Source organism: Stegastes partitus, unplaced genomic scaffold (assembly GCF_000690725.1).
Source record: "Stegastes partitus isolate 25-593 unplaced genomic scaffold, Stegastes_partitus-1.0.2 Scaffold256, whole genome shotgun sequence".
NCBI classification, from domain to species: domain Eukaryota; kingdom Metazoa; phylum Chordata; class Actinopteri; family Pomacentridae; genus Stegastes; species Stegastes partitus.
The window spans coordinates 1-16059 of NW_007577987.1; the positions used below are offsets into that span (position 1 = coordinate 1).

Below are 16059 nucleotides of genomic sequence, written 5' to 3' on the forward strand. Positions count from 1 at the left end.
ATTTGTTAAAATGGCAGTTTGTAGCCGGCCTTCAAGTTGTAATGCTGAAGATTTCCGTTTGGTTCTCTTTGGCAGCATCTACAGTGATACGCTGCAGCTGTGTGTCTTTCTAAACCTCATTTCACGGAGACAGAAACAGTGTCGTCTGTGTGATGACTGGGCAACACCTCCGAAACAATTTGAGGTCAAAGCAACCAGAAAGTCAAAAAGGGAATCGTGTCTTCTGAGATGACAGTAGAGGACGAACAGAAGCTACCTCACACACACACAGGGGAGTAGAAGAACGTATCGGTCGCTTTAGCTCCGCCTGCTCTCCCATGAAGAACGTTAACTGCTGGAGCATACGTTGCTAACTGTACATAACTTGTGATTTTTCATGGGAATGACACACAGTTCTATAAATGCAAATTGTGTTTCCTCAGTTAACAGACATTTATTCAGATGAAAACCCTTTAAGATTTAACCAGTGGACACCTAGAAATGACTCCTGCCTACCTGCACATTCAGTTCTTTGCTGGCTGGCAGGTGTGTAAACGTTGGAGCGTTGTCATTGACGTCGGTGATCAGGATGTGAACGGTGGCGGTGGCGTTGAGACGAGGGTGACCCTGATCTGTCACCATCACCTTCAGACTGTGCTGGCTGTGCTGCTCCCGGTCCAACGCCACCCAGTTGATGATTTCGCCTGGACGGATAGAGAAGGCAGAGGATGGGGAAGCTGCTCAACACAGTAAAGCACATGGTGACTCATAGACGCTGTGATTGTTGTACCTGTTTTAGAATTGATGCGGAAGAACTTCCCATCTGAAAGCAGGATGTAGGACAGCTGGCTGTTTTTCCCAGAATCCTTATCGATGGCTTTAACGGTTCCCACCAGGCCTTGTGGCGATGAGCCCTCTGACACGGTGAAGTAGTAGACGTCACTGCCGAACACCGGGGCGTTGTCATTGATGTCCAGCACCAGCACTATCACTGAGGCTGTAGCCGTGGTGTTTGCCAGTGAGGCCTCCCTGGTTGTAGCCAACACTTTAAAACGATACCTGGACTCTGTCTCGTAGTCGAGGCTTTGGGAAAGATACAACCATCCAGTCTTTGGGTGAATCCGAAACGGAGCTGGAGGGAACCCAGCTTCTGCCTCCAAAGAGTAAGTGAGGCCTGAGTTTGACATATGAGCTCCCCGAGTCCGGTGAGCCCTCACCTGGATGACCCGAGAGTCTTTACGGTAGCCTTCACCGATCTCCACCTGGTAGACGAGCGTCTCGAAGGCCAGGCTGTCCTCTGCAGCCGTCCGGTCTATGTTCACTGAGAGGGTCAGTGTGGAGCTCAGAGAAGGCTCTCCTTCGTCTTTAGCTACGATTTCCAGGCTGTAGCTCTGCTGACGATCCGCCTGTAAACTCTGTTTTAATGTAACTGTTCCAAGGTTGTGGTCAACAACAAACGTACCGTTTCTGCTGTTCCTCAGGTAGTACTGCACCCTCCCATTGGTGCCGCTGTCATAGTCGTGTGCGTGAGCGATGAACAACACCGTTCCTGCTGGAGTGTTTTGTGACACTGTGATCGAGTCGCTGCGTTTGGGGAAGACGGGGGCGTTGTCGTTAACGTCGGCAATGGTGATGTTGACCTGCGTGGTGCTGTAAACAGGAGAGGTGTCGGTGTAGGACTGGAGGACCAGCAGAGCGTACGGCTGAGACTCGTGGTCCAGAGGTTTGACGATGCTGATCAGACCGGACTTCGGATGAACGGAGAACAAACTCTGAGGGTCTCCAGAAGAGATTCGGTAAGACGCAGATTCCACAGAGTCTGTGAAGACAAACAGTTTCTCACTGAGATTTGAAAGACAGAACATCTCACCAACCTTTAGTGGTTGTATGGAAACATGCAGGTGGTTTTGGTTTAGTAGTAAAAATTTGTCAGTTTTGTGTCAAAGAAAATGGTCCAACAGTCCTCTCAGCAATAAAATTTTAAAAAATTACATTCCAAAAATGCAACCTTGGATAAAAAGCTCCCGTGCCCTCTTGTCTTATTACAGCAGGCATTGTGTACTGTTCTAATCCTGACAGCACACTGTTTGTTGTAAAGTAATAAACATGAGTTGCTGTTTTATTCTTACATAACACAAACTTCAAAGATCTATGACTCATCTTTGTTTCCTGTGGTGTTTCTGTATCAGACCTTTATTATAAACTGACTATATTCTATTTTTCCCCCAATGTGAACATCCTACACACTAAAAATCTGATGAAAATTAGCATCTAAACGTTGTGACACAGCTACTGTCCTCATTACTCTGACAGCTTTTATAGGGACAATTTCATCACTAGAAAGTAGGTCCAAAGAGAAGGATCACAGAGTCTGTAGACTATAAAAAGCTGCTTTTTCTAGGAGATATTTTTTTTAAAATGGAATTTGTTCTTATTCCTATTGGCATCACAAATAAACTTTACCCTCTATTTACCTCCAGTGTATTGCTATTTCTCAAAACAAGGCCAAACCAAACTATTTGCAAGGCAACAGCTAAGAGAGAATAAAAACATACATATAATTTGTAATTTTTATCAGTCAGACTTTTGTACAAAACATGAAGTCGTGTGTTAATTTTATTTAGTGTCTCAAAGGTAACTAGTCATACACAAGCGCCAAAATAAACAAAACTAAAATGTTAAGACACTTTTAACAGTTAAAGCCTAAAATGCTGGACTGTGTGAGTGTTGTGGGAGGACTGATGATGTTTGACTTTTGACCTTTGACGACTACAGAATCTAATCAGTTCATCGTTTTGCTTCTGAGTGAACGTTTGTGCCAAAATTGAAGAAATTCCCTAAAAACGTTTAAACAGATATTATGCTCACAAGAATGAGGCGAAAAACCAGAAAACATAACATCTGCGGCCACAGCTGTCATACGCACAGACACACAAGTAGTCTCTTAACATATTCTGTGTTGGGTTAATTGGTTTGTAAAGTTAAAGTAGAACAGCCACTTCCTCAGTGTGCAGGTTCAGGGATTTATAGTATTTTAAACAGCCAAGTAGCGTCACATCCAGATATATTTAAGGATATAAACATTAGGTTTAAATTGGGCGGAAAAACACACTGCAAGCTGTTTTACTGACATGAGAACACACATCTCCCTCACACACATAAATACACCCACACACACCCACACACTAAGCTACATTAAGTAATTACAGCGCCGGTCAGAAGATCCCGTTAAATCCCCTCCGAGTGTTTGCTGCACTTCAGCGGTAACTACAAACCACTGAAACAAGCAAAGAGCTTAGCGCAGGCCGACCCCTGTCAAACAAACCCAGTTCTGTTGTTTGTGCTTTAAGTTGAGGCGTTAATCTGTTAATTGATTAGACAGCCTTAAATGACTGTCTAGCGTAGCAGAGGGGTTTAGCTGTTGAAGGGACTCAGCGGAGTAACAAAAGGACTATAGTGAGATAATCCTGGAAACTGGAGAGCTGAGAAAACCCTCCACAGAGAGGAGCCTGAGGTCTAGAATATTCTGATGAAAAATTAGAAATAGTATCTGCCCTTCCAATATAAATAATGTTCACTTTTACCTGCACTTACAACAAAAACATGAACTCACACATTTTTAAAGAATAGATATATTTATAACAACAAAAGAAAAAGACACAAGTCTGAGCAGATTTATGATGTGTGTGACCTCTAAGAGTGCAGATAAAATATACAGTACAACTGGCTGTGAGCCTTTATTATCTGTCATGACTTCATGTGGCTTCAGGAGGATTAAAGATTAAACCGTAGCCTTCCTATTTACCGCTGCTCTCTTCATGTCTGGAAGCAGATTTGACGAATGACAGAGATCACTCCACTGTTTTTTGCCATAGTCATCTGTCAGGATAAATCCTATTCAAAGCTGCCTTTGTGCACAATATCAGTCACATTCAAAACAGGTGCAGTAACTATTGTTTTTTAACAGAAATTTCAAGATGCAAATCCTTGCACACGATTTAAACTTTCCAAAACTGACTTGCATTTCTTTACTGGGTTTGACCAACCATTTATCATCATGTATCACAGCAATGTAACTTTTAATAGCAACTTTCATATTTGATCACATGCATGCCCTGAACCAGGATCAGCTGTAGCTTTGACATTGTAGATTCTTTACAACAATCCCTACAGTTTCTTCAGTGGTATGCTCTTCTGTCTGGTAGCACATGGACAAGTTATTATTGGTACAGACAATTATCAGATACTATACAGGAGATGACTTTTATATAGCTTACCTGCCTAAATTGTATTAAGGTTTAAAGCTTCGCATAATAAAGGAAATGGCTGCTTTGAGTGACAGACGGGACAGTCAACAGCCCTGATATGTTTGCATCGTCTACCTCAGCTCTACTCATGGTCTATAGTTTTGAGCCATCACACTGAGCTACTAAACCGCTCTTAAGGAGACCTGTGGGCGACGTCACAGAGATTTTGTCCATGTTTATATAAAACTAATGTCCGCTGCCTATGAACGCCAAAGAATAAATGTTTCAAAGAGTTCCTTTAATTAAACATAGGTGAAATGTATGAGGTGTGTCAGAAAAGTTCCAGGACTGGTGTCACAAAAGATATATTTCAAACACAAACTACGAGTTTTCCCTTCAGACGATCAGAGGCAAGAGGCGAGAGTTGGACAAGTCGTGGCTGCTTCACCATGACAACGCTCACAATGCCCTGAGCATCCTACAGTTCCTGGCTGAGAAGAACATCACCGTGCTGGAGCAACCTCCCTACTCACCCCACCTGGCTCCATGGGATTTTTTTTTTTACTCCTCCCCAAGCTCAAGGGGGTCATCAAGGGGACCCGTTGTGAAGACGTGGACGACATCAAGAGTGCATGGCGGCGTGGCAGAGAAGGCTGGGAAAGTGTGTTAGAATCCAGGGGCATTGCTTCGAAGGGGAAATTTTAGTAGTTAGTAGTTTGGATTTGAAATATATCTATTGTGACACCAGTCTTGGAACTTTTCTGACACACTTCGTATATTTGCTTATTTCTGGATTAGAATAAGAAGCACTGCCATGATGGTGACAGAGCCACCACACTGAGCTACTAAACCGCTCTTAAGTTGACCTGTAGTCACAGAGATTTTGTCCATGTTTATATAAAACTAATGCCCTCTACCTATTAACGCCAAAGGATAAATGTTGAAAAGAGTTCCTTTAGTGAAACACTGGTGAAATGTATATATGCAAAAGCATTGCAGTGAAGTTTATGTTCATGTAAATTTTGACACCAAGATATCCATTTTTATTGCAAATATTGGGTATCTGCCACCTTGGTTAGCGATAACTGGCTTTAGCCCTGAGAAAACCTCATCAGTCGACCCTCTAAAACCCTCTTACCGGTTGGGTTGATGGCCTCCACGGTCCCTACGGACGTCCCCAGCGGTGCGTCTTCAGGCACTGTGAAAGAGTAGCGTGACCTCTGGAACACAGCTGGAGCCTGAACGCTTCGTAAAACGTTGACTGTGACCTCTGCGGGTCTGGCTGAGGTCAAGCCCTCCCCGTCCTGAGCTGTTATGGAGAGTTTCACACTGACGGTGCCCAGGTGGGTCAGAGTGGAGGTCAGGATCAGCATTCCTATGGGGAAGGACACAAGGTAAAGTTAGGTTTAGTTTAACTGCAACATTCGAGCCAGACAATCTTTCCGGTTTATATCTGAACGTCATCTCAATAGCATCTAAGTGAAGGTTTGCCATTTTATCTTTTTCTTTTCCTTTTTTTTTAAGAAGTTGGAATAAAGATTATTTTATCAGCAGAAATCAACAAGTGTTTTGATTGACAGATCATGTCTTACAAAAGTCTTTCTCTGGTTTAAGCTTTCCAAATGTGAGAAATTGCTTATTTCATATTAGTATAAGTAGAATATTTGGGGGTTTTGAACTGCTGGCTAACAAAACAAGTTGCTATAATACATCACCTTAGGCTCTGAAAAATAATAATGCATTTTATTGACTAATTACATTTCATCCAAAGAATTATATTTTAAATAAACATGATTAAATCAAATATTATTTGATTAGAAAAAATTTACTCCAACATGAAAATGGCTATTTTCTGATTCTTTTCAAATCTGATGTGACTTAAAATTGTTTTGTTTAACCTCAAACTGTTAACAGAGTTCATCAGCGGTAAACAAATCTGTTTGTTTACTGTTATTAGTGGTCAGACAGCCATGTGACGACAGATGGCTTAAGAATGTGACTCATTTTTGTCACCTAAATTCACCGAGCAATCCCAGAGCAGCAAACATGAAGCCTGTACAAGAGCCAACCGGGAATCAGAACTCCTGCTTACATCACGTACTTAGTTGGAAAAGCATTCATGTGCAGCGAGAAACACACGAGCAACTTTAAAAATGTTTCCTTGATTTACCTGTTTTGAGTGTTTCGTGTTACATCGTGGCTGAGTGCAAATCGTATCTGACCCTCAGCCACATGGGGATCTAAAGCTTTTGGGCTTTCTGCAACCGCCCCTGCTGAGCGGTGACACTGGCAATCATATCACGTGGACTTACACAAAGTAAGTAGTTGTTTATCCCTGAATACTGGAGCTGCCAGTCAAACAAGTTACTTAAAGACTAGTGAGTGGATATATGTGACAAATCAAGCTTGAGAAGTCATTTAAATACAGTTTGAAACTCCAGCCCACATCAAAATTAAAACACAACCTGCTGCTACTTGGAGACGCTGAAACGCTGAAAATTCTGTCAATCTAATGTCAGTGCCTACATTTTTTAATGCCCCTACCTGTTTCTTTTTCCAGTGCAAACAAACTGGACATGTCGCCAGGGACGATATCGTAGGTGACACGTCCAAACCTGCCAGAATCTCGGTCGGTAGCGATAACGTTGACGATTTCTGTGCCCGGCTGTGCATGACTGCTGACGCTCACGGTGTACTCTTCAGGGTTGAACACTGGAACGTTATCATTCAAGTCCTCGACCTCAATGTGCACGTAGGTTTGAGCGCTGAGGCCTCCCTGAATGGGAAAGAAGAGGGTTTTATTAGGAACACGGATGAAGAGACTACATTTTGGAAGTCGAATCCAACTTGATCTTCTTACAGAGTCATTTACACCAGTATGTCAGAGGTGATTAGTCATGAAAAAGCCCACTCACTGGATCCTCAGCTTTGATCAGAATGTCGTGGACCGTCTGTCCTGCATCTCGATCGATATCCTGCGAGACACACAGCTCTCCTGTGTGTGGGTGGATTTGGAAGAGGGGATGTTTGTCCTGTTTGTCAAAGCCGTCAGACAGAGAGTAGAGCAGAGCACCAAACTCAGGACTGTCTGCATCTGTCGCAACAACCTAAAAACAAGAGAAATACGTGTATGAAAATGAGAGGGGCAACGGGGGAAACATAGAGCATGTGTGTGCCATTATTCATCAAGGAGGATGTGCTGTCTTTATTGTGTCTTAAAGATTTCAGTTGATGCTGTTAAGAGATACGCAAACTTCTTTTTCACACACCAATGAGGAAAAAAAGAAGGTAAAACATGGAAAAAACCACAACTACAGATTTCACATCTAGTTGTGAAAGTCATCCTATACGTGTACACAGAAAAATGCAAGATTAATAATAAGTCAGCTAGTTCATTAAACAAGGATGGAGTTATAACTGGAGTACAAGTTAAAACCTGAAATGTTAAATCGGCTGAAGGTATATTTGCAAGTTCTACAGTCGTCCTCAAATGTATTCAAATCCTTCCATTAAAGAAAAGGCAAAATTCACAATAGTCACTCAAATAACTAGAAACTGAAAAAAGTAATAATAAATAAAAATGTGCTAAATTATAATTTAGTACAATAAGACATTGCTTTTGAATTGTGGTTGAAAAGAATAGTTAAAAAAAATATAAAAACTGTCCCGGACCAATTAGAGCACATTTCTGATGAGCAGTGGACCAAAACACCTGTCAACAGGTGCAGAAGTCTGATTGAGAGTTACAGAAAACACTTGATTGCAGTGATTGGCTCAAAGGGTTGTTCAACAAAATATTAGTTTACGGGTCCTATCATGCTTGTTTTTTTTTTGTTTGTTTTTTTAAAAATATTTCTGTTGAACCACAATTCAAAAGCACTGTCATGATGTTCATTAAATTTTCATCTGTGATTACTTTTGTCAATTTCAACTTACTTCAGTGACAGCTGTTTTTTCTCCCTACTTTAATGGAAGGGTATGATTAAATTTAAGGACGACTGTATATGGAAGACATGTCACATAGAGAATCATCTTTGTTTATCTGGGTTCATTTGGTTAAAGCAACAGGAGAACATCACAATTACTGTGATTTAGCTCAAGTAGCTTTACAAGAAACATGAGCAAATATTCACTTTCACTTTGATCTGATGTCCAGCTGACTTCCTAATGGTGTCCAGGTCTGATGTATAACCAGCCATGCATTCATTCTTTTTTCATTCCTGTGGTAATTTTTATTGATTCATTCATTTTTTTGTATCAAAAATATCCAAAGCTCCTTGAACTGTTTGTTTTTTCCAAAAAGCAGTCAAACACCAAAAAAACACATATAGTTTACTATCACAACAAATTTGAGGCTAAGACTTTAATTTTATTTTTTACTTTTGTTGCCTGATAAATAGCTTTAACTCTCAAAATAGTCAATGGCCAATTTTCTGCATGTTTAGCTCTAAAGCTACATCTCCATATAAATGTGGAGGTGAATGTTTTATTATTGCTGCATGAGTTTCTGCTCATACTACATCTCCTTCCAGTTAACTGTAACTATGCATGTATGATCGACAGCGGTGCCATATAGTAGTTACTGTCGGTTTCTAGACGTTATCTTTGTAGTACCTGTGAATCATAATACTGGTCTTGTTCTGACAGAAGAAGGTCAACATAATAAAAGCATAAAAAATCCCCACAATCAAAGGGCGAGGATTATCACCAACGTGGAAAACGTTGGAGTAGAAACACGCCCCAGATTCGGCCGAGCTCCTTTCATGCTCGTCTGCGCCCGTGACAAGAGGCGCATTTCACAGATAGAGCGCTCACTTTCAAGTCATAAAGGTGATATCATCCCAGAGGCTTTGAACTCTGGTCACAGAAAGTCTTAGAGACGTAGGTCAATGTCTACTTACACATGAAGCACACCCAGCATGTTTCTAACTACAGTCAGTTCTGGGAAAATAGTACACATCTCATATGTAAAATAATACGTTTGTCATCGGTTTCATTGTCGACACGTTCTCAGTTCTTCCTTCTACTTCTTCACCTCCTGATTCTCACTTTTCCAAAAGTACTTTGCATTGGCTGAGAGCTGACTTGAAAATAAAAGGCTGAACTTCTTCTGCAGAACAACACTCTTAAAGTTCAGCCTGAAAACAGTGACCAGAATTCATTTCTAGTTCTCGGCTAATTGCTAAATATCAAGTATGTTTACAGAAAATGCACTGCTAAAAAAAAGGCTTCTTTTGTAATGGGCTTCAGCTGGTGCCAGGCTGCAGCCGAGCCGTACCAGGCATCACAACTGTCATATTAAGGCCTCAGCGCTGAACTGCGAAGAGGGTGCATGTAGTGTGTGTTCAGCAAGAACACCGATGCCTTTGTGCAAACGGACTGAAGGCTACTTTTGTGTTATGAGATGTAAGACAGCAAGTCAGAGAGCACGAGTTGGTGGACGGCCACAGTGAGGAATTCTTAAACTGCACATCTCTTTTGTAAATGATAGTTGATCTATAGCTGGAGAGTCAAGTCAGACTCATCATTTAACTGTGTGTGCATTTGTTAATGTCTGCTTGTGTTCTTGTGACATGTATATGCGAGTGTTTTTATTGCTTCCTAGACTGTTAAATTTTAATCTTTATACCTGCATTTCACATAAACTTGGAGCTCGTTCTGAGTGGTAGAACTACAGTGGAAACCAAAAGTTTACATACACTGTGTAAAAAGACATAAAACACTTTTTTTCTCACTAAACTGCTGACTTTGAAGAAATAAAATATCTAAAAAATTCTCTCTCTCATTATTTTGACATTTAGCAAATAGAGATAATTTTGTTAATCCAAACTGACCTAAAACAGGAAAAGTTTGGTCACATTTACTGTCAGATAGTGAGAAAAAAAGGTTAGGAGTCTTTTTAGACAGTGTATGTAAACGTCTGGTTCTTCATATTTGTCATATAAAGACCTATGAAGTGTTTCCCAACCACAGCTATACTGGATACTTTAATTTCATCATCAGAATGAATAAATGACTCTAGTTGGAGAAGTTAAAAAAAAATATTAGAGGTCAGTTCAACCACATTATGAAAGAACATATTTCTTAATTTAACCTGTGTTATATCACCTTGCAGGTAAGTTATGAGATTTCTGAGTGAATTTGTGTGTGTGTGTGTGTGTGTGTGTGTGTGTGTGTGTGTGAGACGCTCATAGCCCTTAAAATGGGATTATATCAACAACACCTGGTGTTGCTGGAAAAGGTTTTCATTGGGACTGCTTGAGAAAACACATTATGTTCCAGAGTGAGCAGAACAATGTTTCAGAAACGACCAGTTGCTGCTGAACCTAAAAAAAAGTTCATTTTTCAATGCTTAGCACACTAATAAAATAAACCCTGAGCACTTATATTGGGTGAGCTGCATCATCGCAGCATTAGAGCTTCAGAATGTCACTGCTGTTCAAGTCTTCTGTGATTCTCTCTGCATTTCCTGTCAGGACTCTATGTAGTATCTTATAAAGACAGAAATTTGCCCCAAGAATGCAGCGGAGGCAGCTGCGCATATCCCACACACCAGACCAACCAACTATACCAGTAAGGGAAGATATTATAGTGTCTTGAACCAGCCTTGATGCTACATATTCTCCGACATACTTGTAAAAAGCAGCTTCCCACGTCACTGTGCTCTGGTATGGACACGTTGTACAGCTGCTGCTGGAACACCGGCTCGTTGTCATTCACATCCTCCACCAGCACTGTGACTGTAGCAGTAGATGACAGAGCCGGTTCTCCTCCGTCCACCGCCACCACCAGGAACCACACCTCCATCTGTGTCTCCCTGTCTAGAGATGCAGCCGTGGTGACCAGGCCCGACTCCGGGTCGATGCTGATCAGGCTGTCCTGGTTGGACCTCAGGATGGAGTATCTGATGTTTGAGTTGGCGCCTTCATCGGCGTCTCGGGCCTGAAGCTGGATGAGGGAGCTCCCCTGAGGAGCGTCCTCGGCAATGCTTATAACATGCACATCCTTCTCAAAGACTGGGTAGCAGTCATTTGTGTCAGACACCTTCAGGAGGAAGACCATCTCACTGCTCAGAGGAGGGCTCCCAAAGTCTGACGCTTGCACCTTCAGCTCATACAGATCCTGCTCTTCCCGGTCTAGCTCAGAGTTAACACACAAAGCATAAAGAAAATCATCTGTCTGCTTCAAGGTAAACTTCCCATCTCCTCCCTCTAGTGTGACAGTGACCTGCTCCCCCTCAAGATCAGGGTCTGACACTGAAATCCGAGCAACATAGTCCCCAATCGCTGCTGCCTCTGAAACCACTGCATCCCCTGTCTCACTGAGAAACAGCACACTGATGCTGGGACTGTTATCGTTGATATTAAGCACCTTGACGCCCACAAAAGTGCTGCTGTGCTCAGGCTGAGCCCCGTTGTCTCTCGCGCTGATGATCAGCTCGTGAAAGGCCTGCGCCTCAAAGTCGAGCAGCTTGTTGAGGTAAACCACCCCGGTGGTTTCATTGATGGAGAAAACTTCATTTGGGTCGCTCTGCCTCCTGTTGATCTCATAAGTGATTCTGCCATTGTCGTCCAGGTCGAGGTCGGTGGCGTACACCTGACACACAGCAGACATGACGGGAGCATCCTCTCGCACCGAGGCGTGGTATTCAGTCTGGTTGAACACAGGAGGGTTGTCGTTCTCATCCAGGACGTGGACGTTCACCTGAAGAGTCCCTGTCCTGGCTGGGATCCCGCCATCGAAGGCCTCAATGGTCAGGGAGTAGAAGTCCTGTGTTTCTCTGTCTAGCTTGCTACTCAGGACCAAATCCAGGTTGAGGTGGTTCTCTGATCCACTGCGATAATCCAAGTGGAACAACTCAGCCATTTCACTGTCTGTGATCCTGTATCCCTGCGTGCCAAACTCTCCCTCATCCTGATCTTTAGCACCTTCCAGCTGGAACCGACTCCCTGGTGGGCTCAGCTCTGATATGTCCAGCTCAAGCTGCTCTGAGGGGAACACAGGTGAATGGTCGTTCACATCTTTCACCTCTATGTTCACTCTGATCATCTCTCCAGTGAGCGTGGCTGCCACAAATTCATACTTATCTCTGCTCTCTCTGTCCAGGATCACAGCCGTGGAGATGATCCCCGTGTCCGCGTCTATTTCCAAGTCCCTGAACACATACGAGTCTCTGCTCTCTGAGATGAAGAATCCAGTGCTTGGCCTGCTTAACCCCGCTCCCAGATCCCCAACGATGGTTTTAGCAGGCAGACCCTCTTTAACAGACAGCGTCAGGTTGAAGACCTGTCCGAACGACTGCGCGCAAAGCAGCGACAGGACGAGCGTCCGGAGGAGCGAAGTTGGCGCATCCTTGCGACCCATTCCTCCTCTACACATGGCTCTGAGCTCTTTGGGAAATCGAAGTTGGGCTACATATTTCCCCCGAGTCAATGTGAAACTCCAAACTCACGTTTTAGAGCACTTTTCCGGACAAAAACGTGCCAAACGCATGGTGCATCTTTGCGCGGAGGAAAGCAGCCAGCAGTCATTCTCCATCACAGTATTTCAGCAGCTTGTTGCGTGATTCTGGAGACTAGAAATCCAAACATCGTGCAGCGCAAATCCCCTGGGCTCCTTCACACTACACGGCGCGTCTGAGTGTCCGCAGAGCGCCGACTGCGCGCACTGAACACACCTCCTGGCAGGCGGCTCGTCCCACGCTGATCGGCTCCATCTGTGGCCCTGATTGCTTAAGATTTAATTAGGCCGAGAGATTACCTTCAGTGCTGCGAGCTGACAGGTGGCGCAGTGCATCTAACCTGTTGAAGAGCCTAAAATGAGCTGGAAAGAGGAAGAAATGAAGAGATGACGCTCTATGAGATAATAAAGTGAGGTGGTACAGTCTGACACTTACTCTCCTTCACTGTGGTGAAGTGGTGACTTAATCAAATGTACAGCGCTTTAATAAGGTTTTGGAGTTTTGGAAAAAAGTGCATCAAGTGTTGGTGTGGCTCCCTCAGCTGGTAAAAAGGAGAATTTGAACACTTCCAACATAAGATCAAGTTTATCCCGCCAGCTAGAGGCACAATAAATCATTTGCTTGTCTGCCACCTGTAAAAAAAAATGCAGAAAAAGATTCATTTACTTTCCAAATAGTTTTGTACTTTTTAAAAATAAGAGTCACACAATGTGGCATGCTTAGTGAGCTTTGTTTGATGAAATTGGAGGAAGGTTCACACACAGTTTTCAGCTTGAATTTTGGTCAATTTATTTAGGATTTTTAGGCAAGAATTTACCAAAAACAGACTCTTTCATGTCAAAGTGAAAACACTTTCTTACAAAGTAATGCTGAATAATTAAAAACACAAAGTATTAAATAAGTGGTTGCAGCAGAAGTGTTCAACCCCATCAAAGTGACACGCCTGCCTTAGAACAGGTGCAGCCAACTGGTGCTAAAAGTCACACAATTAGTGAAATGCAGGTCAAAATATATCCCTTTTAGCACAGTTAAGTCCATCATTAAGAAGTGGAGGAAATCTGACACACTCATCAATATTCCTAGAGCAAGCAATCCCTAAAAACTGTGTGATCATGCAAGAAGAGGACGAGTGAGGTAGGCCACCAAGACACTTCTGACTCCTCTGAAGGAGTGACAAGCTTCAGTGGCGAGTAGAAGAGACTGTGCCGACATCAGCTGTTGTCTGTTTGTCACCACTCAAAGCTTTATAAATGTGAGAGACTCTACAGTCAACTGAAAGATTTTTTTTGGCCTGATGAGACAAAAAAATTGAGCTTTTTGTCAATCAGACTTGATGTTATGTTTGGGGGTCACCAAACACTGTACATCATCACAAACACACCATCCCCACTGTGAAGCATGGGGGTGGCAGCATCATGTTATAGGGATGTTTCTCAGTGGTCAGCCTGGGAAGGAGTGTGTTTTACTACTCATTTTACATACGGTATTGTTATAACATTTAGAATCATTATAAATAAATTTAAAAAAAAAAGACTTGAAATCAGATAATTTGCCCAGTAAATGCATTTTTTTTACTAAGTTTCTGAAAATTCTATCTAAAATATTCTGGAATAAATACAAATAAAGGCTATGTGGGGATACTGTTCATGACACGACGATTACATGTAAGAGTTTTTCCTTTACATTTTCCCTGGACAAACTCTAGACCCCTTGTTTCTATGGACCTTTTATTAAGTCTCTTTTGTTTGTTTGAGAACAAACTGCATTAAGATTTTTATGTTAAACAGGACAGGACAGAAAGAAGATGGATGCTTCCCAAATTTGAGCTACGCGTAGATGTTACTTTTCCTGAGGCAACTATTTCCATTCAGAGTGAACTATGCACTTGACAAAAGAAGCTGTGTTTTTGAAAGCTCTGGAGAGACACTGAAATTGACAAGATCCTGAAAACACAACATTCTGGAAAAGAGGACTGAAGCAATGCACAGCTTGAAACCAAACCCAAACGAGAGGGAAGTGGGTAACTCAGCTGAAGCTGTAATTAGAGCACATCCATGCCTCAGAGAGCTTGAAAGTAGATGGTATGGATGGAAGTTGAGTTTAGATGAGGAATGATCGTACAGTAATTATTATACAGATGTGGTTGTGCAGAGGTGTCTGTCAATGCAGTAAAGAGGAGCAAAAACAACCTGCAAGATCCCTGACTTCCAGCAGTCTAATGACATAGAAAAGGCATCTGATGTTCTAATCGCCAGAGGTAGTGAGACTAAAATAGACTTTTGTAGAAAGAAGTCTTTAATTATCCCAAAGACTGTTATTTTCATAGTTCATAACATTAATATTATTAATAATTCATACTTTTATAAATGTTTGAATTCATATTGTCATTGAAACTGATTAAAATACAATAAATAAGACGTTAAAAAAGTAACTTTAAAAATGTACAACTCTCAAACTGATGTTTGGTTAAAAATGTAATGCTGTTTATTAATGTAACAGGTCACGTGACCACAGGTTAGTTCAGGGTCACCTGTGGGCTTTTGGGTCAGGTGCTGTAGGGCTACAGAGAACCCAAAAAACAGCGACTCTGCCCAGTCCGAGAGGCACACACGGTAACTGTAACTTTTAAGTTGTATTTGTTTAATTTGTTTGTGATGTTAGTCCAAGTGTTTTGTGTGGACGGTTCAGCGCATTGTTGTTGCAAGTTGGCTTATTTGTACCCGTCTAATGACTGAAACTAACTTGAAAGACTTGAATCCGTCTAATTAGAGACACTTTTTTGGGAAACTTGGTGTATTTGAAGTGTTTTGTACCTTTGTTGTTGTAGTTTTCGCGGTGTCTGCTGGCTGAGAGGACATAAAAAGGCGTCTGTATGATGTTTGGCCTTCATGTCGTCGGACCCGACTAGTTGCAGTGGCCCTGGTTGAACGAGCTCCTGTGGAGGTTGATGAGGCAGAGACTGAGCATTGAAGGCTGCTCTTAAATCTGCTCTCCAAAGCTGATTACTTTATTAAACCAATTATTAAGGGAAATGGTAACTTACTCTGGAAAACTATCAAACAAGGAGGGGGAATTAGTCCAAACCTGGGTATTCTTTCTACAATGGAAATCAAATATTCTTTAGAACAGGGGTGTCCAATCCTGGTCCTCCAACTTGAATGATCTCACTGGTCCAAGACAAAGATGACATCACCTGGTTCAAGTCCTGGCTCCATGGAAATCAATCTTCTGGCCATCTCTCATTCCTGATCATCATCATCATCATCACTGACTATGTGATCACGGGCATCCACATGACAGACTGTATGTTAGAAGGAGTGTAGCAGTAGTTTCTGAGTTATGACATCATCTATCAAAACTAAGTTCAACCAA

General features: G+C 42.2%; 1 protein-coding gene across 1 annotated transcript; it reads right to left on the reverse strand.

Moving 5' to 3' along the window:
• Positions 1–495: 495 nt before the first annotated feature.
• Positions 496–12590, reverse strand: LOC103357497 (protocadherin-16-like; the record flags this gene model as incomplete). The annotated part of the gene is made up of 6 exons (XM_008282082.1): positions 10860–12590; positions 7142–7333; positions 6771–7002; positions 5365–5601; positions 770–1798; positions 496–683 (listed from the first exon to the last, which is right to left on the reverse strand). Coding segments are annotated over exons 1-6 (3609 nt in total), but the record flags the coding sequence as incomplete, so codon positions are not given.
• Positions 12591–16059: the final 3469 nt, after the last annotated feature.